General features: G+C 48.4%; 1 protein-coding gene across 3 annotated transcripts; it reads left to right on the top strand.

Moving 5' to 3' along the window:
* Positions 1–4782: 4782 nt before the first annotated feature.
* On the top strand, positions 4783–25741 carry TPRN (taperin). 3 transcript variants are annotated; one of them, XM_084820556.1, is made up of 4 exons: positions 4783–6953; positions 13948–14131; positions 17234–17364; positions 24027–25741. In XM_084820556.1, the coding sequence occupies exons 1-4, from the start codon at positions 5061–5063 to the stop codon at positions 24087–24089; spliced, it is 2271 nt and encodes a 756-aa protein (XP_084676682.1). In that variant the 5' UTR covers positions 4783–5060; the 3' UTR covers positions 24090–25741. The 3 variants fall into 3 exon arrangements, with proteins under 3 accessions (XP_084676682.1, XP_084676684.1, XP_084676685.1); XM_084820558.1 differs by having other exon boundaries at positions 4949–6953; positions 17237–17364; XM_084820559.1 differs by lacking the exons at positions 17234–17364; positions 24027–25741 and adding an exon at positions 14748–14927 and having other exon boundaries at positions 4967–6953.
* Positions 25742–26902: the final 1161 nt, after the last annotated feature.

Below are 26902 nucleotides of genomic sequence, written 5' to 3'. Positions count from 1 at the left end.
TTCCCATCCTTTGTGAGGTGCAACCCATCCCTTGCCAACAGCCCATCTTCCAGGAAGTATAGCCCATGGTTCCAGAATCCAAATCTCTCGCGTCGGCACCACCTCCATAGCCAGTCATTCACCCAGAGTATTTTTCTTTCCCTTTCTATCCCTCTTCTAACTACTGGAAGGATGGATGAGAAAACTATCTGGGCCCCAAAATTCTGGAGTTTCCTTCCCAAAGCTCCAAAGTCTGACATGATTTCGTTGTAGCTCCGCTTGGTGGTATCATTTGTTTCCACATGGATGAGAAGAAAGGGATACCTGTCAGTGGGCTTTATGAGTGCAGGCAACCCTTCAGTCACGTCTCTAATCCGTCCTCCTGGGAGATAACATACCTGGCGAGTCCATGGGTCTTCGCAACATACTTGGGTCTCGATCCCACACAGCAAGGGCTCTCCCACTACTACCACTCTTCTCTTCTTCTTCTTGTAAGCCTGGGTTTCATCACCTCTGCTTGACTGACCTTCAGCCTCTTGCTTGCTCTCATGCAGGTTCCCCTGTGATTCTTCCTCTGCAAGCTGTCCTCCAGTCTCATCCTCAAGTACCTGGAATCGGTTCTACAGCTCCACTGCTTCCACTGTTGCAGAGTGTCTTCTAGTTCTGCTCCTGTCACTGTTTTCCAAGGAGTATCCTGTACTGCACTTTTCCTCACCTCAGCATTTCCCTCTTCTGCCTCAGCTTGCTGTTGCTCTTCTAGCTCCTGTACTTCACTTTGCTGCTATAGTTCCCCCATTCTGTCCAAGAACTCTTCGTGTTCTCTTATTCCCCGGAGGGTCGACAGTCACCGCTTCAGTCCACTTACTTTTTCCTCCAGCAGCGTGATCAGCTTGCACTTGTTGCAGCTGCAGGCCATGTTGTTCTCAGGCAAGAAAACAAAACATTGCACACACCTTGCAGGTCACCACCACTGGAGAGTCTTGTCCTTCCATAGCCTCTGTTCCCTTTTTGTGTCTAGCTCTGTGATTGTTCTAGACTAGCCTGTACCTGCTCTTCTACTCAGTAGAGGTTAAAAGCACAGTCCCACTTGTGTGAAAGTGTGTGTTACAAGACAAATAAATGGAAAAAAATTTTTGTTAAAAAAGAAACAAAAATGTTAGGGGCCTCCCCCTTGACCTCCCCTGGCTAACTCCTGTTTGCTCCCCCTGTCCGCTCTCTGTGGTCGCTTGCTTGCTTCTGTAGTCCCTGGACCAGCTGGAGCAGCTTGCTCTGCTCTGCTCTGCTCTGCTGGGAGGCGGGAAACATGATTCACATGATTAAGACAAATCATGTATATCGCATGATTAAGACAAAGTATATATTGTTACCCAGCCTTTACTCCCCTCAAAATGATTTGTATAAACTATGTAATAAGAAAACTTTTATAGAAAGACTAGAGATGTAAAATGTCTGGAAATAATGAAGCCATCAGGATTTTTTTTCATTCCTCTCTGTCAGATTGCTAGCATTATTGATCTAAAGTATATTTTACTGATAGGCATTCATGTTCAGTTTCCCAACATGTGAGTAGAGTTGCCATTGTGCATTCTTGACGGTAAATGTGCATTCTTGACAGTTTTGGTTTTGTTCCATAGAGTCCTGTGTTTCTGATGCTGTAGCAGTCATTTAATGTAGTTCCAATCTATTGAGACAATTATTACAAATTTACTGAGTTTACTTTTAAGAATTTTAAACTATAATAATTTTATGAGCAAACTAAGTCATACATAATAGGTGTCCTCCAGATGTTTTGGACTACACTACCCAGCATTCCTGACCATTGGCCATGCTGCCTGGGGCTGATGGGAGCTGAAGTCCCAAATATCTGGAGGGCATCAGGTTTAGGAAGGCTCTCTTAAACCAACAAAGTGACTTCAGATCTGTAAAGAGTGCTAAAAACCAATATTGCTTATTTTTCAGTTTCCCCCAAATTTCCGTTTTCCCCTGAAATATCCCAGGAAAAAATGGGTTTTTTTCCATGGCCTCAAAATGTCCAGAAATTTCACATCCCTACTTATGTACAGTGCTGGACTAGATGGATGTTTAGGCCTGCTGGGTCACACCAGTCTTATGTTCATATGGATGTTGTAGAATGGACGTGGCTCTACAGAGTATGTCTCAAACGTGTAACACCTGGGGCACATTTTTCTCAATTGAAATTGGGAGGCCTGGTGCTCTTACACTCACAAGCATGCATCCCTGTTTTCTCCGTCAGTTCCCAGAACAATGGGCAGGCCATGGCCCTGTGTGGCAGCACTGTTTCCATGGCCGCTCCGTGTTCCCACCTCCCCTTTCCTGCCTCACTCAGGGATGGGGCTGTGAGCTCTGAGCAATGCTGAGGCTTCCCCAGTTCACCCACGTTTTGCCATCTGTAGCACAAGTTGCCTCAGGGAATCCGGCTGCATCCTTGGGGTGACTTGTGCTTCCTCAGTTTCAGTTTTCCATCTGTGAAATAGGTGCAGTCAAAACCACAGGTTGAGTCTATGAAACTTTGTACATTCAAAGTGTTGCAGATAAGATTAACTATTAATCCTTTCAGTAGGCCCTGCATGTGAGTTGGCAGGAGCTACCCCAAAAACCTTTTACTCAGGTGAAATCTCCCATAGCTCTTCAAAAACAGCCTGCATGGGAGCTTCTGCCAGGGCTCGTCTGAAATGGATGCAGGCTGTGGTTACTTAGCTGAAGAGGGAAATACACATGCTCACAGGCACTCTTTGGTGTTTTTATTTCCTGTGTTCCATGGCAGAGCCCTGTCATTGTGGGGAAGTTCCAGGCATTAGCTCTGGGTTAAAATTAAAGATGTAAGAAGAGCCTGGCTAGAATACACGAAAGGCCTGTCAAGACTGACAGTCTGTCTTCACGGTAGCTGGCTGGATGCCCTGAGGTGAAGTCCACAAGCTTGGGCTAGAAAGCACTGGAATGGGGAGGATGGTTCCCCACTTGAAAGGCTTCGCAAGAGCAGGAAGAGCGTCCAGGGGAAAGCGCAGCCGCAGAAGGCTGTTTATTTGTTGGGTTTAATCGGAGCCACTTCTCAAGTGAAACTGCTGTGTTTGAACACGGGCTGTGCCTGGGAGCGGCTCTCTCGGGGAAGGAGAAGGCCCAAAGATCAGCTGCTCTGTGGGGAAATGTCTTGCGCATCTCCCCTTGACTGATGCGGGGTTTTACCTGAACTGGGACTGAGCCCTGGAATACATTTTCAAAACCAGGAACATAGGAAGTACAACTAAAGAACAGAAGGCTCCAGCATATTTATAGATTTAAAGTTCAGTAGCAGTTAGAACAGGGCTGGGCAGCTGGTGGCCCTCCAGCTGTTGCTGGGCTGCAATTCCTATCATCCCTCACCACTGGATGTGCTGATGGGAGTTGCAGTCCAGCAACCTCTTGAGAGCCACAAGTTGCCTACCCTGCTGAGTTTGACTAGGTTGGGAAGACCCAGCGTCACTGCCTTACTAGCTATGAAGGTCATGGGGAGACTCAGTCACTCTCAGCCTAGCCCTACCTCGCAGGATTGTTGTGAAGATAAACTGGAGCAGGGGAGGTTGTGTGGGAAAGGAAGCTGTGCCCTGCTCTGACCTCCTTGGAGCAAAAACAGAAGGGAAACGTAATACTGATAAAATAATGGCTGGAACTATGTCTGTCCACAGTCCTGGTAACTAAGTGGAACCTCCTCATTCAGAGGCAGTCTAGCTCCGAGTGGCAGATACGGGGCAGCCAGTGTGGTGTAGCGTTGAACTGGGACTGGGGAGGCCTGGGTCAAGTTCCCACTTGCCCATGAGGCTCCCTGGGTGACTTTGGGCTAGTCTCTGACTCGCGGGCTAGCCTACCTCGCAGGGTTGTTGTGAGGATAAAGTGGAAAGGAGGAGGATCGTGCAGCTGCCTTGGGCTCCTTGCCAAAGCGGGGGAACGGGCAGAATACGAAGAAGCGAAATAAAATGGCAACAGCCAGGCGAGGAAGGTCTGTCGCTCTCCTGCCCTGCTCGGGGCTCCCGTGGGGCCCTGGCCGGGCTGCCGGGCGGTCCCGTCTGTTCTTAAGCGGTATCTGCTTGAGGGGAATGGCGCTCTGCACATCCCCAAGGACGCCCCCTTCTTTAGCCCTCCCTACACGTTGCTCCTGGGCTGAATCCTGTGGGCGGGGCTGGTGTGGGGAGCGGCACTCTGCACATGGCAAGAGGCACCCTCGGGTTTCAGAAAATACGGACGGCCCCGAGATGCTGCCTTTCTAGTTACGAGACGACTCAGTCTTTAAAATAGAATAGCGAGCTGAGATGCCAGTCAGGGAGAATCTGCCACCATTATACGTCTGGCCAATAGGCGATGGCGTACGCGAACAGACAGGTTCCTGGCCAATAGGCGACTGCTCCGGGGGGGGGCAGGAGTGCAGGCGCGAGCTTATTAGCCACTTATCCAATGAGCTGCCCCGCTTCTCCGGTGCAAGGGCGGGAGATAGTACCTTATCCAATGAGCATGCCCTGTGAGCAGCGCCGCCACCCGATACGATAGCGTCAGGAGAACCGCTAGGAATGTTTATGGTTCACTCTCTTGGCGCCGCCTCGTTACAGGAGGCTGCTTCCCCCAGAGGTTGCCTTTCTAAAAGATTTCCTCTGCATTTGAGACGGCCAATAAGCTTCGCCGCTTCATCAAGCCACCGCCAAACATCTCGCCCAATGGGCGCGTTTCGAACGGTATTCGTGTCCAATGAGAAATTTCCCTACGCGCGTGGGAGGGGTCGTTCATCTCGTACCCAATCAGCTGAGCGGAAACCTCGGGCGAAAGCCGAACCCCGTGCCTAATGACGGCATCCCGAGACCTCGATGACGGCCAATTGAAATGCCTCTCGGACCCAGAGCCGGGCGCTCAACCTCCTAACCAATGAACTTCGCCGCTACCTCAGGACATGCTCTCTGCCTTCGACCAATGGGCGTCCAGCCCAATGGGCGGTGCTGCCGCTCGCCGGGGTTTCGAGGCGAAGCCAGCGACTCACTCCTGCGCGGCGGCCGGCCCGGTCGGTCGGTGCCGGCGGCCGCGTCTCTTCCGCCGTCGCCATGAGCAGCCCACCTCGGGACCCTGGGGCGGCGGCGGCGGCTCGACTGCCGGCCTGGAAGCGGGCCATCCTGGAGCGCAAGCGGGCCAAGCTGGCGGCCGGCGTGGAGCTCGGTCGGGGACCGCCGGCGGCGGAGGCGGCGAGGCCGAAGGAGGAGGCGGCGCCGGGGCCGGGCGAGCGGCTGGTGGTGGCCGAGAGCCTGGGCCCCTTGCGGGAGAACCCCTTCATGCGGCTGGAGAGCGAGCGCAGGTGGCGGCGGCGGCGCATCCCACCTCACGAGGCCGCCGCTTCCCCGCCGGAGCCCCCCGCCTTGGCGCAGCTGCTCGAGCTCTACAGCTCCATGCCCGGCATCCGCACCATCCGCGCCGACAACATCCTGATCATCGAGTCCCGCGAGGCCGAGGCCGCCTCCAGAGCCCCGGGACCAGCGCGCGCGGGGGCGCCTGTGACGTCACCAGCGCCGCTCTCCCCCCGGGGCAGGGACCCCTTCCACGACCTGCTCTCCCGGGGCGGCTCCGCTGTCACCGAGATCCGGGCCGCCGAAGTCGTCATCTATGAGCCCGCCCCGCCCAGGCTGCAGGCGCACGTTGCCCCAGGGGCCAGCGCTGGCCTGGAGCCTGAATCGGAGCATGGCAGGGTCAGCCGGCTGCTGCAGAAGTTTGACTGGCGGCCCCGGGGGGGTACCATGACCAGAGGGAAGTGGCGGGGCGGAGAGGCCCCCCGCCCAGAGCCGGCGGTGCCAAATGCTTGCCCAGAGGATGGGGTGGCTCATGTACCTTCTGCTGCAGCCACTGCTGTCCGCCCCAGTTCTCTGCACGGCCTTCAGCCCAGCACCAACCATTTTGTGCAGAAGATTGGCTCTAACTCATTCATGGTGAACCCACGGGGCTGCCGCCCCACCGACCCTGCAGTTTCTGGACATGCCGCTGGCCCTGTGCTTCGCAATGGGCCCGTGGGCTTCAAGGAGGAGGCTGCCCTGCCAGCTCTGACCAAGGGGAGAAGTCAGCGCATGGCAGCCACCATCCTCAAGCCAGTGCCATCGCCAAGCACCGCTGCAGCTTTATCTCCAACTCGAGCCAACTTGTGGAAGCCAAAGTTCGAAGGAGCTGTTGAGACCCTGCCACTGCTGCCCCCACCATCCAGTGCCAGACCGGACAGCAGTGCCACCGCCGGCTCGCCCCAGTTCACTCCGCCGTCACCGCTCTTCAGCTCTAGCTGCTCATTTGAGATCCACCCGGCCCCCAAGCCGGACCTGGCAGCCATCCCTGCCAATGATGTCCAAGCACAGGCCTTGGCTAGCCTGCGGCTCACCTCCCGCAACTCCTTTCTCTTTGTGCCCCGTCAGAGAGGGGAAGCTCCTGGCCCACCTGAACCTAAAGAATCCCTCCCAACATTGCCAGGAGGGACCTTGCCAGCTGGCCCTGAGAAGCCAGCAGATACTTTGGTGCCTGTGACTTACATTGATGAGGATTTGGTAGAGCTGCAGCCTGGCCACTTGCCCCCCTTGAAAGTACTGAGCCCAAGGCTGGAGGGCTTTGATGTGCCCCAAGAAAGTAACTTGCCTCTTGATATGGAAGACTCTGCTGTTCTCACATACAGGCCCCACCCTGCTGGCTTTGCCACCTTGTCTCAGAAAGGTAGCAACACCTTTACCATTGTGCCCAAAAGGAAACCCCCCAGTGCTGGACTAGAGACCTTCAGCAGAGCTTGGCTGCAGGAGGAAGAAGAGGAGGAGGAAGAAAGCCAAGCCAGAGCCAGGATTGATGCACCCCACCAGGATCTAGGTCAACTTCTCAAAAAGCGCTACCCCACTGTGAATGAGATTGAGGTGATCGGGGGCTACCTCTCTCTGCATAAGTCCTGCATGAGCAAATCGGGTTCCCGGCGCAAAAAGGTAACCAGCTGGCTTCTGTTTTGCCAGGCAATAGTGGTGATCAACCATTTTTCTGATACAATGTAAAGAACACACCCTTCTCACCAGTCCTGGCGCATGATCAAGACTGATAAATCCAAAAGAACAGCTGTGTTCTCTGTAAATGATCTACTTCAAGTCTTCCCAATCTCTGTTCTTGCCAGAACATTTCATGCTAACAGATTAACCTGTGCAGAAGTGTTCAGTGAACATAGCGTACCACTTGTAGGCCCACTGGGTAACTTCTTGGCATGAATGTACCAAAGTATACTTAAAGCGGGTTAAGATTTGGCTGGCCTGTGTGAAATTACGGAACAGGGCACTGTGTTCCAGTGCCTCCTCTCCTTGTAGGTTTTCCCCAGCCCACACTGGCCCTGTCATTAACAGGAGATGGTGAAAGTTCAGCATAGCTGACTTCATTGATCTCAGGAGTGTCCTGCAGGAGCAGGAGGCTTCCTTGTCCCAGGACACTTCCTACATTTTAGCATTGTGCTGCAACATTCAGCCAGCTTGTGACCTGGCTCAAATGGGTGCTTGTACAATCAGAGTTTGTGATGGTGCAGTTATTGCTGCTTTCTTCAGAGGTTTGCTCTGAAAAGCAAACTTGTTCAATATGACCACTGTGAATGTTTGCCTGGCCAGGAAGGGAGGCATAGTGGGAATCAGTGGAAGTCTGTGTAGTGGATGTTGAGCTCAGTAGGTGGTGTCTGAACAAAGAGAATTTTCTCTTGTACTAACCAGCTCCAACATGCCCCTTTCAGGAACTGCTGGCATAGCAGATGAGCTGTGCTGAGCCAGAGTTTTTCCCCTGAAGTCCATTAATCCTGCAGTGTTGTTGCATGGTATCCAACAAGCTGGCAGGAATCTGGGGACTTCAGCAAACTCCAGTTAGCTACTGGAAATTATTGCATACTTGCACTGGGGCATGGCTCTTCACTCCTAACCGTTAATCACGAGACTACAGAGTTCATTCTTGGTGTTGTCTTTCGTGGCGCACTAGGAGCTCCGCACCAAACTCAGAATTCCCAAGATGGTAAGATGTGCAGGTGTTCAGGGTGTCTATAGAAGGCCTGTGATCGTCAGAGTGGCACTTGTCTAATCTGCTGTTGGTCTGCTGCTAAGTGGTTTTAAGAGACTTTCTCAGAGTCTGCCAAGCTTGTGCAGGGGTTAACATCACTCCTTGAGGCAACAGGTATGAGGCTGCAGCTTTGACAGCATGCCAGAAATGGGGTGAGGGGAGGCTGACTGTGGCAGAGTCATTTTGACATAAAGAGCTATTGCTGAGCTGGACAGGGATATGTTTTGGTCCAAGACAATGCTAGACTATAGATCATTGCAGGGCTTGTGAGCTACTATGCCATCTGGGTTTTGAAATGTGTTGCAAGTCACCAGGGAATGTGCCCTAATCCAAAGCAAGGAAGAAAGGACTGGTTTCCACTGGACTGTGCAAATAATTACTTGAAGAACTGCCAGCAGTTGGTGGATCTTGTTTAAAAATGTAGCCTAAGCAAGTCAGGCTGACAGGCTGTATCTCTTGTAGCCCTAGGACACCCAAATTCTATCCTAGAACAGTCTTGAATCTCTACTGTTGAAATCTCTACAAGATGAGGGAAAAAATCAAACTGTTTGCTCTTCCTTTTTTCCTGGAAGAAAAGGATAAGGGTGAGCACCTAGCAAAGGCATATGGACCTAGGCTATGACCTCTTAAGAGAAGTGATTACAACAAAAATATTTGCAGCTACATAAGTGACATTGTTTGGAAGGAGAAGGGTCTTTAGACTGCTGACTGGCCCAGTCATATCCCATGGGGACGGCCTTTTATGGTCTCTTGTGTGCTGATCTAGAACGCTTGAATCTTTGGTTGGGATTTCCGAGAGTGGGTGGGGGGAGAGAGAACATGATTTCCCCTTCATCCTAGTGTTTGGCTTTCAGATTTGAGTGTAAACAACTATGAGTAGATTTTAGATTGTGTTCTCCATGTTTCCTGACAGGACCAGCAAGGAAATGACCTTCAGGCCTTGTGGCTGAAAGACATAAGCATATCTGCTAAGACTTTGCAGGCAAAAATGACTGTGCAGGCAAAAATTAGTCCTTTCTCTCACGCTTGCCTTAGTTCTGCAACATTACAGCTGCTTAGAAGCTGACCCAGATGCAGTCTGATAGCTTTATTCTTATCCAGTAAGGAGCTACAGTGCCAAGCAGTAGGTGTGCTTTGCAGTGATATTAAGGTGTGTGCTTTTTTAAAAAACCTAGCAGAACATGTTTTCTCCAAATCCATTTAATTGTTATGCCCTTGCTGGATGAGTCTGTAATGCTGTATCTGACTGCAGAGTAGTGTAGCAGAAATAATGATGAGAAAGTGAATATATTAAGTGATCAAAGGTTATGGAATGCTGTAGTTTGGGCTAGAGGAGAAGGAATATGAACTAACTCTTTTGGTGTGCATGTTCCTTATGGCTAAAGTTTTGTTTCAAACATTGGCGTTCCCATGCTCTGCTGGCAACACCCATTTTTTGTGCTGACTTGCATTCCTAGTATGAGTGTCTTGAGGACTTGGTCCAGTGGATTGCAAGGGTGTGACTAACTGCTTCTATGATGTTACCTAATCTTTATGATACTAATTGTAGTCAGGTGCGTGCACAGCCCCCCCCCCCCCCTTGCTGCTGCTGCTGAAAGGTTTCCCTCTTGTTCTGGCTGATGTTGCTATTTATATCTCCTGCTGTTGAAAGGAGGAGGGAAACCTAGGACTGAATAGCCATTGTGCTGCTGTTATGTTCAGGTTGCATGAAAGCTGTGGATTCCTGGCTCTTGGCCTGAGAGTTCAGGTGGCTGTGAATAAGGAAAAGAAAAAAACAGTTGACTGATCCATATCTGGCTTGCTTCTACTAGAAAAGGGGTGGGGAACCTCTTTCACCTTGAGGGATGAATTCAGTATTGGAGAAGCTTGGTGGCTGCGGGGGGCGGGGGACTAAGGCAAAAGGAGGGCATTTAAAAAATATAAAAATACCAGCATATTGTAATTTCAAGCTCTTACTGCCAGTAGCTAAGCCTTAGGAGAGACACTTCAACCTTTAGAATGAGGGGAAAAAACAGCACAAAAACCAGGAAACCACCAAACTATTGGTGGTTGGGGGAAGGGGTGGGGCCAGGGAAAAGAGGCGTGGACATTGGAGAACCCCCAAGTAAAGGATTACTTCCATCTCAGTAGGAGTTAAATATTTCCAGACGTTCATGATCTATTTCTGTCCAAGTACTTTTGTTGGCAAAATGGGTATTAGCAGGAAAATACAGGCTGCCGACTCCAAAGAGGACCAGCTTGGGAAAAGTTTTGAATGGTATAGACAAGAGCTTGGTTTCCATGGAGCTTGGAAGCAGAGAATGATCCGGTTTGGACATCATGGCAGGGAGCCAGAGCAAGTGTCCACTTCTGGGTTTGTTCTTGGGCTTGTTCCTGGGCGTTTAGTGTGATATCCAAACTCAGGAATGGAGCGCAGTGGGACTGGCTGGGGGGCTGGGAGCCAGCATGGTTTCTTGTTCACATTTACCCAGGGTGGGTAGCAGTGACGTGCAATGGGTCAAGTTGGCTTAGATTCTTGGAGAGAGCTTTAATCTGCTTCCATGATTCACCACTTGGTATGAAGACTTCTGATCATTCACCTGTGCATCTTTTATTTTCTAAAGGTGTGGCCTTTCCTTAGAGGCCTGTTAAACAAACCAGTAGTGTGCACTGTATAGATGAAAAGCAAGCACCATAGTGCAAATTAACATAAAGCTTTCTTTTTATGAAGACAATAAGTATGCAAACAACGCAGTAATCTTTGATTGCAGACACTTGGTTCTGCTGACATGCATCTGACAGGTTGTGTGAACTGTATGTAGTATTTATTGCTTATTATTTTTTTAAAGTATGCTGCCAGGTGGCTCCATATCTCACCAAGCTGATTCATAAGGAAACAGAGGTTGCTTCCCTTTGCATTCAGCCAGTTATGATCAGAGGCAGCATCCAAAGCCTACTCCCTCCACACCTTTCCTGAGCAATTTGAAACTCCTCTGGTCTGGTAAATGACATGTCGTACTTTGAGCCTGGTATATGGCTTGTGCTTCAGCGTATTGATTACAGAGAGCTGGTCGCAGTATGAGCTTTCTCTTCTGTAAGGGGAGATTGTGGCTCTTTGGAACAGGGCTTGAGAGTATGGGGTAATGCTTCAGGTATCCTTCCCCACTGGCAGAGAGCTACATGACTAACATTCCAAAACCTGGACTGGAAAAACACTGGTGTTGCACCTTTAAAGCTGGGGTTTCCACAGTTGTTCTGCTGTGATACCTACATATCGCATGCTCACCTGTTCAGTGCTGTCTGAGAAAATCTGTAGATCTGGGCATATGTTACATGGAGGGGAGGGAATTGCATGAGAATTTTTTTTGCAAGTCATGATTTTGATAAGCATACTTAATTTGCACATCCTGGTTGCAAAATCAAGAATCAGAATGATAAATAAGTGGTGTCCTGGAGGCAGTGACAAGAATCCAGGGAACTCTGGCTTCTGCGCTTTTTATTATGAAATAACTTTTCATGAATAATCCAGGTGTACCTTGCCCATGTGTTGGTTTTACCACCTATAAGCTGAGCCTGTAGCTGGTTGGCCCCTCTTAGCTGGGGTCTTAGTGCTGTGTTGCCCCACATAGCATTTACAGAGCTGTAGCTACAAAACCTGTCATGAAGCCTGAGGTGGAGTGCAACTTGGTAATGTGCTTTTCACTGTTCAGCAGGGCCTGCTAATGCCCAGGCATGCTGCTTGGCTTGCCAAGCAATTTCTGAGATAATCCAGAGTAAAGCAATTGGCTGAATTAAACACGAAGCAGAAATCAGTGCATGCCTTGAGAGTGGAATTTCAGTCAGCCGCTCCAGCTTCAGAGCAGGTGACCCCCTCACATCCTGACTGCTACTATTGAATGTCTCTTGAGTGAGAGAAGCCATCTCTGACTAGGTCAGCCGCTTAGGCAGCTCTGTGGCATTTTCAAAGCACCCCAGGGGAGGGAAGCATGCAGGGCTCTTAAATCACGATATGAGGTTAGAGGGGGTTGTAGGAAGAATGAAGGCCAGTATTCACAGCATTGTGAAGGAGATGAGGGATTCTTGGAGTGCATGAAGGAGATGGGCAAACTCCAAGGGCAAATTCAGCAAAGCCCTGAATTGAGGCAGACGACAGCACCCTTGGAGCATCACTGGTAGAAACCTCTGGGTTTAATGAGCAGTGTAGAGAATAAGTGATACATCTTTGCTGCTGTTTGCAACAAGCTAACGGTGCGGAGCAGCAATCCTAATAATTGGATGTCTATTCCAGCTTGGTGGTTGTGTGGCCTGGATGTCAGAGGCTGCTACAATGGTGGTAACGTATATTCAGGAGGATTTAAAAATTCACAGTCCACACTAATTGCCGTTGCTGTGGCAGGCTGCAAGCACTGCTGAACCCCTAGGGTAGCGCCTGTGAGAAGAAGAGTGCTGGGCTCTGCTTAAGTCTTAGGTGGCAGTTCTGTCTTGTCACGGCCTGAAACTGTTTAAAGATTTAAAGCGTGAACAAATGTGAGGAATGTAGCTTTAGTCTAGCTGGAGCGAGACTTGTTGGCACTTGATTTGGGGAAACTGCACTTGCTAATTAGAAGACTAAAGACTTTGGCTCAGCAGCCCTTTTCTTTATTCCCTGACCCAATATGTCCAGAATCATCCTCAACTTGATAGTTGTTTTGATCTGGAAACGAGGTGATCTAGATGAAGCAGAAAGGGAAGAAATGTGTGTGAAAAAGAAGCTAAATAGGGAGGAGCCCATGCTCCCATTCTGGGCTGCCCAGTGTTTGCTGGCAAGATAGCTCTTGAGGTTGAGAGTTCTTGTCCCACACCCTGATGGAGTCAGAGTGAGTGGGAAGCAATCTTAGTTTGGTGGCTTGATTTGAGCACCTCTGCAACTACACTTTGGAGGCAACCCAGTGCAGGGTGTAGGAGCAGTTGTGGTGTAGGAGCTAGAATGTCTGACTACGACTGAGGAGGCCTGGGTTCAACTCCCCCATTGAACTATGAAGTTCATTGGGTGATCTCAGGTCCAGTTGCCATCTCTTAGCTTGACCCACTTTGTGGGGCTCTGAGGATAAATTGGTGGTGGCAGAGAGAGAATAATCACATATATTGCCATGAATAACTTGAGGAAGGCTAGGATGAAAATACCATAATAGGTTTTACTTTTACTTCTGGCATCTCTGTGCAGAAACCTGGAGGGCTGTCTTAAACCAAGCATGTATGGTTAGGCTTGGAGGGGAAACGTGGTACAGGGCCTCTTCTGTGGCAGCACCCAGATTATGGAAGTCCCTCCCTAAGGTAGTCAGACTGGCCCTATCTTTACCTAGCTTTACTGTTGTTTAGGCTGGCTTTTAATTGTTTTATTTCATACTCTGGGTGTTTTAAAAACGGATTACTCCATTTTTAATTTGATTATTTTGATATGAGATAGTTCTCATGTCTCTTTGTGGGCTCCTTTGAGCAGAAAGGTGATTCAAAAATATTTAGTAAGTCAATAAACATCTCTTACTTGAGCTGCAGTATTATGCCAGTTTTTAAATTCTGTAGATCTTTATTGCATTGGCAAAAGGTTCATGACAGAGGTTATTCCAATTGCCAGTCGCCCATTTTGTGTGGTTCACCATCCCTATATAAAGTCTGCAGCAGAGGTGCTTCAAGGGCATTTGTGGTCCTTGTTCCCTATCAGGCTATCTCCAAAGCCATTCCAAAATGTGGTAAAGTCTCTCTTTGTGCTACCAAGGGAAAAGGTGGGGCTGTAGCACTGGTCTTATTAAAATTTGCAATTGAATTATTTTTCTTTTAACGGGTGACCTTCAGGTGAAGTGAGCTAGTAGAAGTTCAGCTCGATCAAAGTTCAGGTACAGTCCCAAGGCAACTTCCCATTGCTCTTCTATCTTGTTCCAGATGAAGATTTCTTTCAATGAGACCAGCCTGCAGACAATGTTTGAATACCCATCAGAGAGCTCCTTGGAGGAGGAGGAACAGGAGGAGGAGGAGGAGGAAGAGTATGCCACAGAAGTGGATGAGACACCTGCCCTGTTCATTCCTCGCCCAAGCAGCACCATGCACTCAAACGGAACCAACTCAAGTAAGCCATGTAGTGTAATCAGGTTACACCAAGGGAGATCATCTGGTATTCCATCCTTGGTCACGACTCATTCTCCTGCTCTGTGGTTGGTGAAGCTATTGGCACACCACCAGTTGCTGGTTTCAGTTCAGCGAATGGGCTTTACGTGTTTTCGGTAGCCAGGGCAAGGCCTAAAAATAGGATAGGACAGAGATTTGCTCTTCCTCTTGTCCTTAATAGTGCTCCCTCTTTTCTTTTGCTATCAACTGCTTTCCAGTCATGCACTCAAGGAGTAGGAGAAACGTGGGAGTTGACCCCTTCCAATGCTTGTTAGAACAGGGTTGTGATTATGAGGATGCAACCAGAAGATAGTAGCTAGTTCCAGCTTTAATTCTGACTGTTTGTGGTTCTGCGAATACACTGGCAGTTTTTTTCAGTAGTTGCAAAATGGCCCCTATCCCAGGCCCTGAGTGTCTGTTCATGATATTGACCATACAGCAATGTTTGGGTGTAATATGGGGAGTCTAGGTACTCCAGTTTGGGGTGCTCTCCATTCTGGGTTGTCAGTTGGATGGTGAGGTGAAGTGCTTGCCATGTTAAGTGATTTGATTCATCAAGCTGTATCTCTTTGTTCCAGTCTTCAGAGAGCAAGGTATAGGAGAATGTAGAGAGTTACAGCAGAAGATGGCGAGGAGTATAGTGAGTTTCCACAGTCACATTCTACACAGTTTGTTAAATGTATAGAGACCTGTATTAACATAGTATAGAAGGTGGCTTCTGGGTGATTAAGTAGGCTGTCTTACATGACAGTGCTGATGCCAGACAAGGCCAGTTCTATATGTCAACAAACATGAAGCTGTTTGATTCTTGCCAGGTCGCTCTAGACCTTCAGATAAGAGCGCAGTGTTATGTCTCCCTGATGAGCTGAAAGTCTTAGACTGGAATTTTCCTTCCTCATTCTGTTTAGGAAGGAAAATTTATTGCCTTGACTGTGATGCCTTATGCACCCACTAGGGCATGGAAGGAAAGGTACAGTGAGGGCCAGAAATATTGGAACAAGGATAACTGTTTTGGCAGTTGGCCTCTGAACACCACCACATTAAGTTGAAAGGAAACACACCCAGATGGGAGTGAAGTCAGGACTTTCAGCTGTAATGCAAGGGGTTTGACAAAAGCGGGGCACTAACCATTCAGGAAGGACAGTCAGTGGCATACACCCCCCCCCCCAAATCGTTGGTGGCTTATAAGTACTGGAACAAACCAACATCATTTCAAACTTAAGAATCGCCTTTAATACCTGGATGAAAATCCTTTGCAGTCAATGACTGCCTGAAGTCTGGAACCCATGGACATGACCCAATGCTGAGTTTCCTCCCTCGAGATGCTTTGCCAGGTCTTTACTGCAGCTGCCTTCAGCTGCTGCTTGTTTGGGGGTCTTTCTGCCTTCAGTCTTGTCTTCAGTAAGTGAAAAGCATGCTCTATTGGGTGGAGATCAGGTGACTGACTTGGCCATTGAAGAACATCCCACTTCTTTGCCTGGAGAAACTCTTGGGTACCTTTTGCTGTATATTTTGGGTCATTATCCATCTGCAATATGAAGCAGTGTCCTATCAGTTTGGCAGCATTCGGCTGAATCTGAGCAGAAAGTGTAGCCCTATACACTTCAGAATTCATCCTGCTGCTTTTATCAGCAGTCAGGTCATCAATAAACACCAGTGACCCGGTTCCATTGGCAGCCATACATGCCCATGCCATAACACTGCCTCCACCATGTTTGACAGATGATGTGGTATGTTTTGGATCATGAGCTGTTCCTTTCCTTCTCCATACTTTTCTTTTCCCATCATTCTGGTACAAGTTAATCTTGGTTTCATCAGTCCAAAGAATCTTATTCCAGAACTGGGCAGGCTTTTTTAGGTGTTTGCTGGCAAAGGCTAATCTGGCCTGTCTGTTCTTGAGTGTTACCAGTGGTTTGCACCTTGTTGTGAAGCCTCTGTATTTACATTCATGAAGCCGTCTCTTGACTGTAGATGTTGACAATGACATGCCTACCTCCGCAAGAGCGTTCTTGACCTGGCTAGATGTTGTGAAAGGGTTCCTCTTCACCATGAGCAGCATTTGCAGTCATCCACTTTAGTTGTCTTCCGTGGTCTTCCAGGCCTTTTGCTGTTGCTGAGCGTGCCAGTCAATTCCTTCTTTTTCAGGATGTTCCAAACTGTTGTGTTGGCCACTCCCAATGTTTTTGCTATCTCTCTGATGTGTTTATGTTGTTTCCTCAGCCTAATGATGGCCTCCTTCACTCGCATGGACACTTCTTTGGACCTCATGTTGGGAGTTCCAGTGAACAGCTACCAATTGCAAATATAACACTCAGAACCACCTCCAGGCCTTTTATCTGCTTGATGGGTCATGGGGTACCCAGGAAACAGGCCACACCTGGCCATGCAGCTGCTTGTCAGCCATTCGTTCCATTACTTATGAGCCAGCAACGATGGGTGTGTGTGTATGCCATTGGCTGTCCTTCCTGAATGGTTAGTGCCCCGCTTTTGTCAAACCCCTTGCATTACAGCTGAAAGTCCTGACTTCACTCCCATCTGGGTGTGTTTCCTTTCAACTTCAGTGTAGTGGTGTACAGAGGCCAACTGCCAAAACAGTTATCCTTGTTCCAATATTTCTGGCCCTGACTGTATATAAGCATTGTTTAAATCATACCAAGTTGGTCTTGCTCCAAGGGACATCTGTGCACATACCAACTTAGAGAACTGATTATCAGTCCATGGAGAGATGTCTAGTGTATCTTGATTGGGACCCGATACACATGTGGCTGTACAGGGGAGTCGGCAGCTCTGGTCAGCCCGAGGGACATGTGAGTTCTTTGCCTTGCTTTATTTCTGCATCCATTTACTATCACGTGTGTAGTCAATAAACTGTTAAACTGATCTTTTTTGACTTTATCTCACATTGGCTTACCCCAAATCTATTTTGATAAGGATCTTGACAAGATCAGGACCCCAGATTAAGACAAGAGGATCAGCCCCTCTGATGGTCCCAGCACCACCTCTCACTTCTGTTTACAGCTTCTAGTGATTCCTGTTCAAATTTGAGATTTTCATGCTCTCTTAGTAGGTTTATCAAGTTACACTCCAAAGCACTCTGTAGAATTCAGCAAGTGGCAGGAGCAGCAATATGAGGAGATGCCTTCAAGCACAGGAGCCTTTCCACAGGATGCCGACTTGCCAGGCAACCAGGTCATGGTAAGACTTGTGTGTGTGTGAGAGTGCATTGCTTCTTTTCTCTCACTTTTGTCTTTCCCTGAGAGGGGGGCATAAGCACACTTGCAAATTCTAAACGTGCAAAGAGATGATCCTCACATTGCCTCTTTAAAGGAGCAGAGATCAGAGGCAACACTTAAGTTTCTGAGCTTGCCAATGGTAAGGAGGAAGATGGGGATCCTACAGTTCTTCATGGTCTCTGTGCATCACACATATGGGCTCTGCGCCTGCGCGGAGACTTGTTCAGGAAACTTCCAAGCTGAACAAGTTTTTGGCGGGAACCCCTCCCCCACCGTTCATGGTATAAATAGTGTGGGTTCCCGCCTTCACCTCAGTTCCTTTTCGACTGTCTTAGCATTAACTCATGGGGAACTTTCTTGACATTTTTGTCAAGCTGTTATTCTATCTTTATCTTGTCTTACTTCCTTTTTTTCCTTCCATTATCTTTTTTCTTTATCTAAAACAAGCGAAAAGGAGAGCAGTGGAGGATCATAGAATCATAGAATAGTAGGGTTGGAAGGGGCCTACAAGGCCATCGAGTCCAACCCCCTGCTCAGTGCAGGAATCCAAGTCAGAGCATCCCTGACAAATGGCTGTCCAGCCTCGTCTTGAAGGCCTCCAGTGTGGGAGAGCCCACCACCTCCCCAGGTAATTGGTTCCATTGTCGTATTGCTCTTACAGTCAGGAAGTTTTTCCTGATGTTCAGCCGGAATCTGGCTTCCTGTCACTTGAGCCCATGATTCCGTGTCCTGCACTCTGGGATGATCCAGAAGAGATCCTGGCCTTCTTCTCTGTGACAACCTTTCAAGTACTTGAAGAGTGCTATCGTATCTCCCCTCAGTCTTCTCTTCTCAAGGCTAAACATGCCCAATTCTTCAGTCTGTCTTCATAGGGCTTTGTTTCCAGTCCCCTGATCATATTTAGGAGAGTGTTGTTCACCTCAGCAGCAACGTGTCTTACGGTTTATGGTCCAAAAGGCTCCATTCAGAAAGTGCATGGCTTGTGGCAGTAAGACGCCTTCTTCGGACGGTCACTCTTTATGCCTAATTTGTTTGGGAGAATCCCATAAAGTCAAATCTTGCCACCACTGCCAATCGTTCGTGAAGCAGGCTCGCAGACTGACGAAAGGCGATCCTTTGGCAACAGGCCCTTCAGGCGGTTGTTATGCCTAAGGCCCAAACACCTCAAGAACAGCCCACTGTTGCTCCTTCAACAAGTGCAAAAGGAGCAGCTTCCACGGCTCAGTCTTCCCCTCTGTTAACCACAGAGCCGGTTCGAGTAGACCCACTTATGCTGGGAAGGAACCTAACTATTTCGGCGGCCAAGAAACTTTAAAAAAAGGCAAAATGCCCTAAACCGGCTGTGGACGCACTGGAGAAAAAGAAGAGAAAAAAAGTCTCTAAACAGCAGGAGAAAGAATGGGACATTCCGCCTCCCCTTCCTCTGCTTGATTCTCCCATTCGTGTTGTGGCCCCTTCCGCACAAGCTGTGGCTTTGGATCCGGCCTCCATGGTCTCAGAGGGTGAGTTGAGGGACATGCCAACCCCACCATCCTGCCCGACTCAGACAGCTCGGGGCCGGAAATCTAGGTCTCCAACACCACGCCATTATGATATACAGTCACCTCGGTATCGACCAGCACCCTCTCTTTGGCAGTTTCCTTGATTCCGATCTCCGGATCGATACTGTATGGATCACTGGCGTGGACAATAAGACCGTGATTGCTCTCACTCTCCATCCCGTGATTGGGATCGTTTTTCTACTTGGTCGTCTCCTCCCCATGGACTGCAGCGAGATGTGGACTGGAGACTTAGGAGGGATTGGGACCTTTTCCTGGATCGCTCTCGTTATTTAGGAGCATCCTCCCCGTCATGTACTCTGTTTCAACCTGAACAACAGCCACGGTCCGAAATACAGGACATTTTCTGTCCTCCTCCTACGGTACCGAGACGTACTACATCTATGATGCTACAGCAACCCTGTTGGGACCATCAAGCTCTGCCTCCTCCAATTCTACCTCACGTACGAGAGAAGTGGCACAACAACCTACACCTTCACCGGAATCCAGTGAGGACTATCACTTGGACTCTTCCTCCTATACCTCAGTGCTCCCTTTGATCTCATCTCCAGATGATGTCGTTGGGACACGAGATAGAGCCTTGCCTTCCGAGATGATGGGACACTTTTCTGAACAAGTGCTTAGAATGGCACAAGCATTGGGCATTGAGGTGCAATAACCTCCACAACAACTCCATGATCCGGTGTTTGATGCTGTCACGACAGCCATGTCCACCCCCGGTGGCTATCCCTGGTGGCCATCCCCTTTCTCCCAGCTCTGCTGAGTACTGTGAAACAGACATGGAAAGCGCCTTCATCCTTGACCCCGATGTCCAAGAGGCTAGAATCTATGTACCGGCTTCAAGAGACAGACGCTTCTTTCCTCTTTGCACATCCCAAACCGAACTCAATAATTGTAGAGTCTGCTCAGGGCCGCTCTCAAAAACCTCATGCCTCACCTGTGGATAAGGAGGGCCATAAGCTTGATCTCGTGGGACGCCGCTTCTACTCTTCAGCAGCATTGGGACTTCCGATTTCAAATTACCAGGCAATGATGGCCAGATAGCAATTGTTCCTTTTGGAAAAAATGGATTCCCTTATCGCTTACCTTCCTGAGGATCAACGTGACTTAGCAAGAATGTTTCACGTGGAAGCGTCCAACCTATCCGATTAGCAGATCAATACCGCCCGTCATCATATGGACTGCAATGCTAAGGTGATGATGGGTTCTGTTGCCTTAAGGAGACATGCTTGGCTCTGTTCTGCGGGTCTATCTCCTGAAGCTCGATCTAGAATAGAGGATTTATGCTTTGACGGTGAGGGTTTATTTAATGTGAAAATAGACAAGCAAATGGACTCTGTGCAGAAAGCCAGAACAACTGCTCGTAAAATGGGTATCGGCCAAGTCCAACAACAACACCACCACATCCCTTATCGTCAGTGCCACTGGTACCAACAACACCAGTCCTACGCCCCTCGACAACCTGGGGATCAAGCACCTAGATACCAATGTCAGCAACAAAGGAAAAGTTATCCCTTTCCCAAGTTTCAACAAAAGGCGAAGGGTGATGGATTCTCTAAGCGTTGTCTTTGACTCCAGTCTTTTTCCCTTCCGTACCAACCATTACAAACTACATTTTGGAAATCTCCTGAGCAAATTTTATTCGACTTGGACGAGAGTGACATCAGACAACTGGGTGCTAACTATTGCCCATTGAGGATACAAAATAGAATTCAACACACTTTCACCGCTGGGTTCGGTACGGACCCCCATTCTCGAAGGTCCTCCAGGAGGAAACACAATCTCTCCTAAGGAAAGGAGCTATCCAGAGCATTCATCCAAACCTTAGTACGGAGAGTTTTTTCTCCAGGTACTTCACCGTATCAAAACGGGACGGACGCCATCGACCCATTTTAGATCTTCGGGAACTGAACAAATTTGTCACTCCCAAGAGATTCAGAATGACAACCTTAGCCACGATTCTCCCACTCCTCCAAAAGGGTTCATGGTTCGCCACGGTCCATCTCAAGGATGCGTATTTCCACATAGCAATAGAACACTCAAACAGAAAATTTCTCCGCTTTGCAATCAGCGCAGAACTCTTCCAGTTCAACGTTCTGTCATTCGGTCTCTCAACAGCCCTACGTGTATTCACGAAGTGTATGGCTGTGGTTTGCGCTTACCTCTGCCTCGAGGGTGTAGAGATCTACCCGAATCTTGATGATTGGCTGTTAGGGCTTTCCAGGAGGTATCCACTATCGTGCGCTCTTATAGTCGTTCTGAATCTCTTTCAGGCACTGGGACTAAGGATCAACAGGGAGAAATCCCACTTGACCCCCACACAAACAGTACAATTCATAGGGGCTATCCTTGATTCCAGGACTTGGGGGGCATATCTTCCCAGAAATGGTGTCAAAGATCTGGTCAAACATGCCACTTAGATATTTTTCAATCGCCATACCAAAGCGCACCACATTCAATGCCTACTCGGTCATATGGCAGCAACAGTATCAGTTATAGAATGGGCCCAACTGCGGATGAGGCCCCTGCAAAATTGGTTCATTCAAACTTTCGACTTAACCAGCAACCCCTTCCTCGTCAGCTTTACAGTACCAGAGGAGGTTGCTTTCAGCTTGATGTGGTGGAAGAATTCCAAACATCTGACCCAAGGGATGGCATTTCTTCCTGCTCCTCCGTCCAGGGTCCTGACCACAGACGCTTTCTTACTAGGTTGGGGAGCCCATTGCAGACTTCTACAAACACAGGGTTTTTGGTCATCCATAGAAACAATCTACCACATAAATTTCCTGGAGCTGATGGCAGTCTGGAAAGCCCTCCTAGCCTTCGAACCATACCTTCGGCACCGGCACATCCAGATTCTCACAGACAACACCACAGTTCTATGGTACCTTAACAAACAAGGGGGAACACACTCCTCATGTCTCCTTTCTCTCATTCTGGACATTTACAACTGGGTTGTTACAAGGGACATTTGTCTGATGGCTCTCCATATCGCGGGGTAAGACACTGTCTTAGCGGACTCTCTCAGTTGCCTTCACCGGTGCTTCCATGAATGGCAGCTGGCCAAGCCAACCCTACAGATGATTTTCAGAAAATGGGGTTGACCCAAGATAGATCTCTTCGCAACTCCAGTGAACACAGCCTGCAGAAAATTTTGCTTCAGAGCGGGAGTTGGTGAGGGATCACTAGATGATGCCTTATTCCTGGAATGGAAGGAACAACTGTTCTACCTCTTTCCTCTGTTTCCACTCCTCATGAGGGTGATCTCGAAAATCAGACAGGACACCACAAATTGCATCTTAATCACCCCATGGTGGCTGAGACAACCTTGGTTCAAAATACTGAGAGATCTGGCACAGGGACATTGCCTACCGTTCCTGTGAATAAACGACTTCATTTCTCGAGATCGAGGTTGAATTCTCCACCCCAATCTCCATACCTTGAAGCTCACAGCGTGGAGGATCCAGTGCCTGGAGACCGCTCACCACTGATCCTGGCAACTGTACAGGCAATACTAGATGCGGCAAGAAAGCCATTGACGCGCTGCTCTTACTCAGCTAAATAGGCTTCATTTGTAAAGTTTGCGACTGACAGCAATTATAATCCTAATGACTGTTCGCTTACGGATATTTTATGTTTTCTCTAACATTTATATAGTAGAGGACTGAAATATTCTTCTATAAGAGTATATACCTCAGTGATAACCACGATGAGGGGCACCGTAGATGGGTGCTCCATCTTCAGCCACCCCTTATGCAAACAATTCTTATGAGGACTTAGAAACTTGGCTCCCCCCATGAGAGACCTCATCCCTCAATGGGACTTGTTGCTAGTACTCAACAGCCTGATGTCCACGCCATTTGAACCTCTTGCTACCGTGGACTTGAGGCTGCTTTCTTGGAAGGTCGCCTTCTTGGTAGTGATTACAACCTCGAGAAGGGTGACTGAGCTCTCTGCTTTACAAATAGACTCGCCTTATACCATTTTTCATAGGGAAAAGGTGGTACTCAGGCCGGACCTCGCTTTCCTCCCTAAAGTGCTGACGGACTTCCATGTAAATCAGCCAGTTGACCTCCCTGCTTTCTTTCTCTCTCCAATTTCGAGAAGAGATTGTACACTGTAGATGTCCAAAGAGCCCTGGCCTTCTATAAATCACAGACTGAGTCTTTCCAAAAGTCACAACGATTATTCCTGTGCTACGGAGGACATAATAAAGGCTTACCAGTTTCTTCACAGAGACTAGCTTCCTGGATAGTACAGACTATCACGTTAACATACGACCTCTTGAGGAAGGAGTTACCACCTCGAATCCAAGCACATTCTACAAGGGGAGTATCGACTTCCACGGCCTTTACAAGAGGTGTGCCTCTGGTGGACTTGTGTAAGGCGGCTACCTGGTCTAAGTCTTCTACTTTTATAAGGCACTATAGACTAGATGTTTGGGCCTGAGCAGCCTGTGCCTTTGGTAGGGCTGTGCTCTCATCGGTACTGCGGTGAGACACTGACCCATCTCCGGTAAGTCAGTGTGTTATTCGCCCATGTGTGTGATGCACAGAGACCATGAAGAAGAAAGACAGGTTGCTTACCTGTAACTGTAGTTCTTTGAGTGGTCATCTGGGCATTCACACAACCTCCCACCATCCCCACTTCTGTGTCAATGTTATTGCTTATTGGTACCGAGGTGTTTTTTCTTCTCTGGCTCAAGTCTTAAAGGAACTGAGGGGAAGGCTATATATACCATGGACAGTGGGGGAAGGGTTCCCACCAAAAACTTGTTCAGCTTGGAAGTTTCCCGAACAAGTCTCCACGCAGGCGCAGAGCCCATATGTGTGAACACACAGATGACCACTCGAAGAACTACAGTTACAGGTAAGCAACCTGTCTAAATTCCTTTGGAGAACAGTTTCTGTTAGCTTTATCATCTTCTGAATGACCATGCTTCACTGGAAAGTGAGACGTGATCCCATGCTTATACTCTCCACCCCCACTCTGGTCCTTCCCTGTGTCCCTCTTCCCCAGAAGGAGAGCAGTGTAGCTTCTATCCCTTTTGTCTGTTTCCTCACAGCTCACCCCAGCAGACAAGAGCAGCCTCTCTGACTTCAGTAGTGAACCTGCTCTGTACTTCTGATCTTGTCCTGAGTTGGTGCTGAACAGAGACCACCACAACGTTCCTGGTCTGCAGAAGCACTTTGTGGGAGACTGAGCTCCCCTTGAAGCCAAGCCCGTCTTCCCTTATCAGGTACTGGGACACCATGGAGGGGCCTTGAATTTACACTGGATTCTGGGGCATTCCTTGTTTTGAGGCAGCTTGCTTTTTTCTACCTGTGGCCTTAATGGTTCTTTCTCAAGACCTGGCTTTGAATGCAAATCCCCTTGTCTAGAGAGTGACTCATGAGGAGACTAGATTCTGAAAGGGCTGCCAAAAGCCTGACTGCTGCTGCTGCTGCTCTTTTCGCTGGGCTGTGGTGCTCTCATCAGCCAGGCATGTTTGAACTGGCTCAGCAATTAGCTTGGTGCTGAGTCCCTGCAAATAAGCTGCAATTTGACAGCGGTGACCTAATTAAAAACATGGTCTTAGAATTCACCTTGGGGAACTAATGCTCCGAAAGTCCTTATGAGACTTGTATTTGGATTCTTTCACTGTGCAAATAATGATGAATGATGTTGCCTGTTCTGGTGAGCTGATGAAAACGGTGGAAAGAGAATGGAAGAAATTGTTCTAGCTTACTTCAAAGAAATCAAAACTAGGAAGAGTTCCCAGCACGCCCAGGACTGACCATGGATGGGTGCTCTTATGCAGATTCTGGCATCACTGTGACTCAGGGTAGCTTTAAAGGATGCTTGGCCATGCAGCAGTTATTTGCATGTGCCTTGTGGCAACTTGAACATGGGGAGATCCAGATGTTGGTGACCTTCAGTTATGTGTTGAGCTGAGCATTGCTGCACACACATCCTTTGCCAGATTTGTAAGGTTCTTCACTGTATATGGCTGGAGCTCCAGCTGGCCAGCATTCCACATAAACTTGCCACACTGTGGCTCCTGAGTAAGTACTAAGTACAACGTCCGTGGCTGGAAAGCAAAAGGGCTGCAACAATTTTCCTAAGTCACAGCTCCTAGAACCAAGATTTCCTAGCATGTAGAACAGCTGTCGAGTCAGCCCAGCTCCTGGTAGGGTGCAGGGAACCGCATGGCTCTCAGGTCCTTCCACTCCAAGTTCCAGTAATGACCTCTTGCTACCATATTCTCTAACAATAGCTGATCTGGTCCCCGAAAGAGGATTATGCTACTCCTGGTTTGCTGTTGCAATAACTGTTCTACTGGCCCAGCTAAGTAATTTCTTACATTCAGGTTATGGAAGCAAGGTTAAGTACCGTAGCCTTAGCATCCACATGGCACTCCCTGCAAGAACAGAATATTGGTTTGGGGGCAGAAATAGGGTTGACATTCATGTTGTGTATGTAAGTGACTCATCTTCATGTTCAGCCTATTCCTAAAGGACCAAGACTTCTGCTCTGAAGCCTACTCATGTATTTTGTTTTTGTATGTCAAATCAAAGTGAGCTAATTTACTATGGTGGATTATAAAATGTTCTGTACTTTGCACTTGGCAACCATTTATTAATAGAGGGAGTGGGGATTCTAGATCACATGCTCAGCTGACCACTGTTGCTGGGTCTGGCTGGAGGGGCCAAACTACTGTACTTGTTATTCCCCCATCCCTCTTGAATGGTATCACTTTGTGCTTCCAAAGCTCATTAAACTACACAAGTGATTTCTTCACTATTGTCTTCCGGTAGTTTTTCTTGACCATGCCATGCAACAGAAGCACCACCTTCGCAGGTCAACAGGATTCAGGATGCTGACTGGCTTGAAACCCTTTCTGCAAGTACTCTGCAAGAACGCAGGAGTGAAAAACGGGGGGGGGGGGGGGAAGCTTGGCCCCTACTGTTAAGTCCCTTTGTAATAGCTGGCTTGGATACTGCTGGTGACAAGTTGAGCTATTTATCACCCCTTTATGAGGCTGTGCTATTTCAAACGCTCAAATCCTACGCTTGCTCTGAACTGGGAAAAGTTCACTGACTTACAATATAACTGGGGATTGAAGGTGAGAGCAACACCTAGGAGCTCCCAGAGGGAAGCAGTCAGGCAGCTCATCCACCCCCACTGCTACCTTGCTGTTGGTATTTCCACTGGAATCCTATGTTTCCCAATAGGTTTGGACACATGTATGTAATTGGCAGACGCTTCTCTAGAAAAGGGAGTGGGGGAGGGTTGTCATACTACTCATTTGTTACTGTTGTCAAATGAAACAAATGCAAACGCAATTGCAGGGTTGCATGGCATACATGAAGTCAGTTACCCCTTTCTTTTCTATGCCTATAGCACGAGTAACTGTACTCCTTGTTGACAGATATGGAAATGAAACACCCTGACTGACTTTATGGCAAAGTTTGGACTTCACACTGGGGTTCCCATTGCTGCCCAATCAAATACACTCGCTCTGGTGCATCCACCAGTTCACAATCCTTCTGACCCTACTCTCCTCCCATTAGAAGCTCTTTGGATAACTCCAGCTTTCTCCCAGAGAAATCTATTTACCATCCTGTCTACAAATCTGTCTGCCTGCTGCAGGTGAGGATGTCTCCTAACATCGCCACCTCCTTCAGTTTATAACACCTGTACCTTAAACAAGCAACCAGGTTCTTGACCATGCCGTGCAACAGAAGCACCACCTTAGCCATCTCTCCCCTCCTGGTACTAGAACAACATCTTCCCTTCTGTCTGTAGTATCCTAGGTTTGGCTATGTACGTAATGTGCTAGAGGCTATTCAGTCAACACCGTCACTGCCAGGAATTCCATTCCCTAGTAAATGGGGAAGGATGACAGTAACAGAATATGGGAAGCCAGGTCTCTTCAGCTCCTGCCTGCTTTACAGGTAT

This window comes from Heloderma suspectum, chromosome 14 (genome assembly GCF_057233095.1).
Source record: "Heloderma suspectum isolate Gila_16-S chromosome 14, 16-S_ref, whole genome shotgun sequence".
Classification (NCBI taxonomy): Eukaryota; Metazoa; Chordata; class Lepidosauria; order Squamata; family Helodermatidae; genus Heloderma; species Heloderma suspectum.
Note: the sequence above shows the minus strand (reverse complement) of the source record. Positions and strands in the feature narration are given on the sequence as shown.

Excerpts from the sequence above, each read along its gene's own strand:
- TPRN (XM_084820556.1), top strand. The coding sequence starts at position 5,061 with ATGAGCAGCCCACCTCGGGACCCTGGGGCGGCGGCGGCGGCTCGACTG. Across the intron at positions 14,132-17,233 it reads CTCAAACGGAACCAACTCAA|TAGGTTTATCAAGTTACACT; the intron begins GTAAGCCATGTA and ends ATGCTCTCTTAG. Across the intron at positions 17,365-24,026 it reads TGCCAGGCAACCAGGTCATG|CTCACCCCAGCAGACAAGAG; the intron begins GTAAGACTTGTG and ends GTTTCCTCACAG.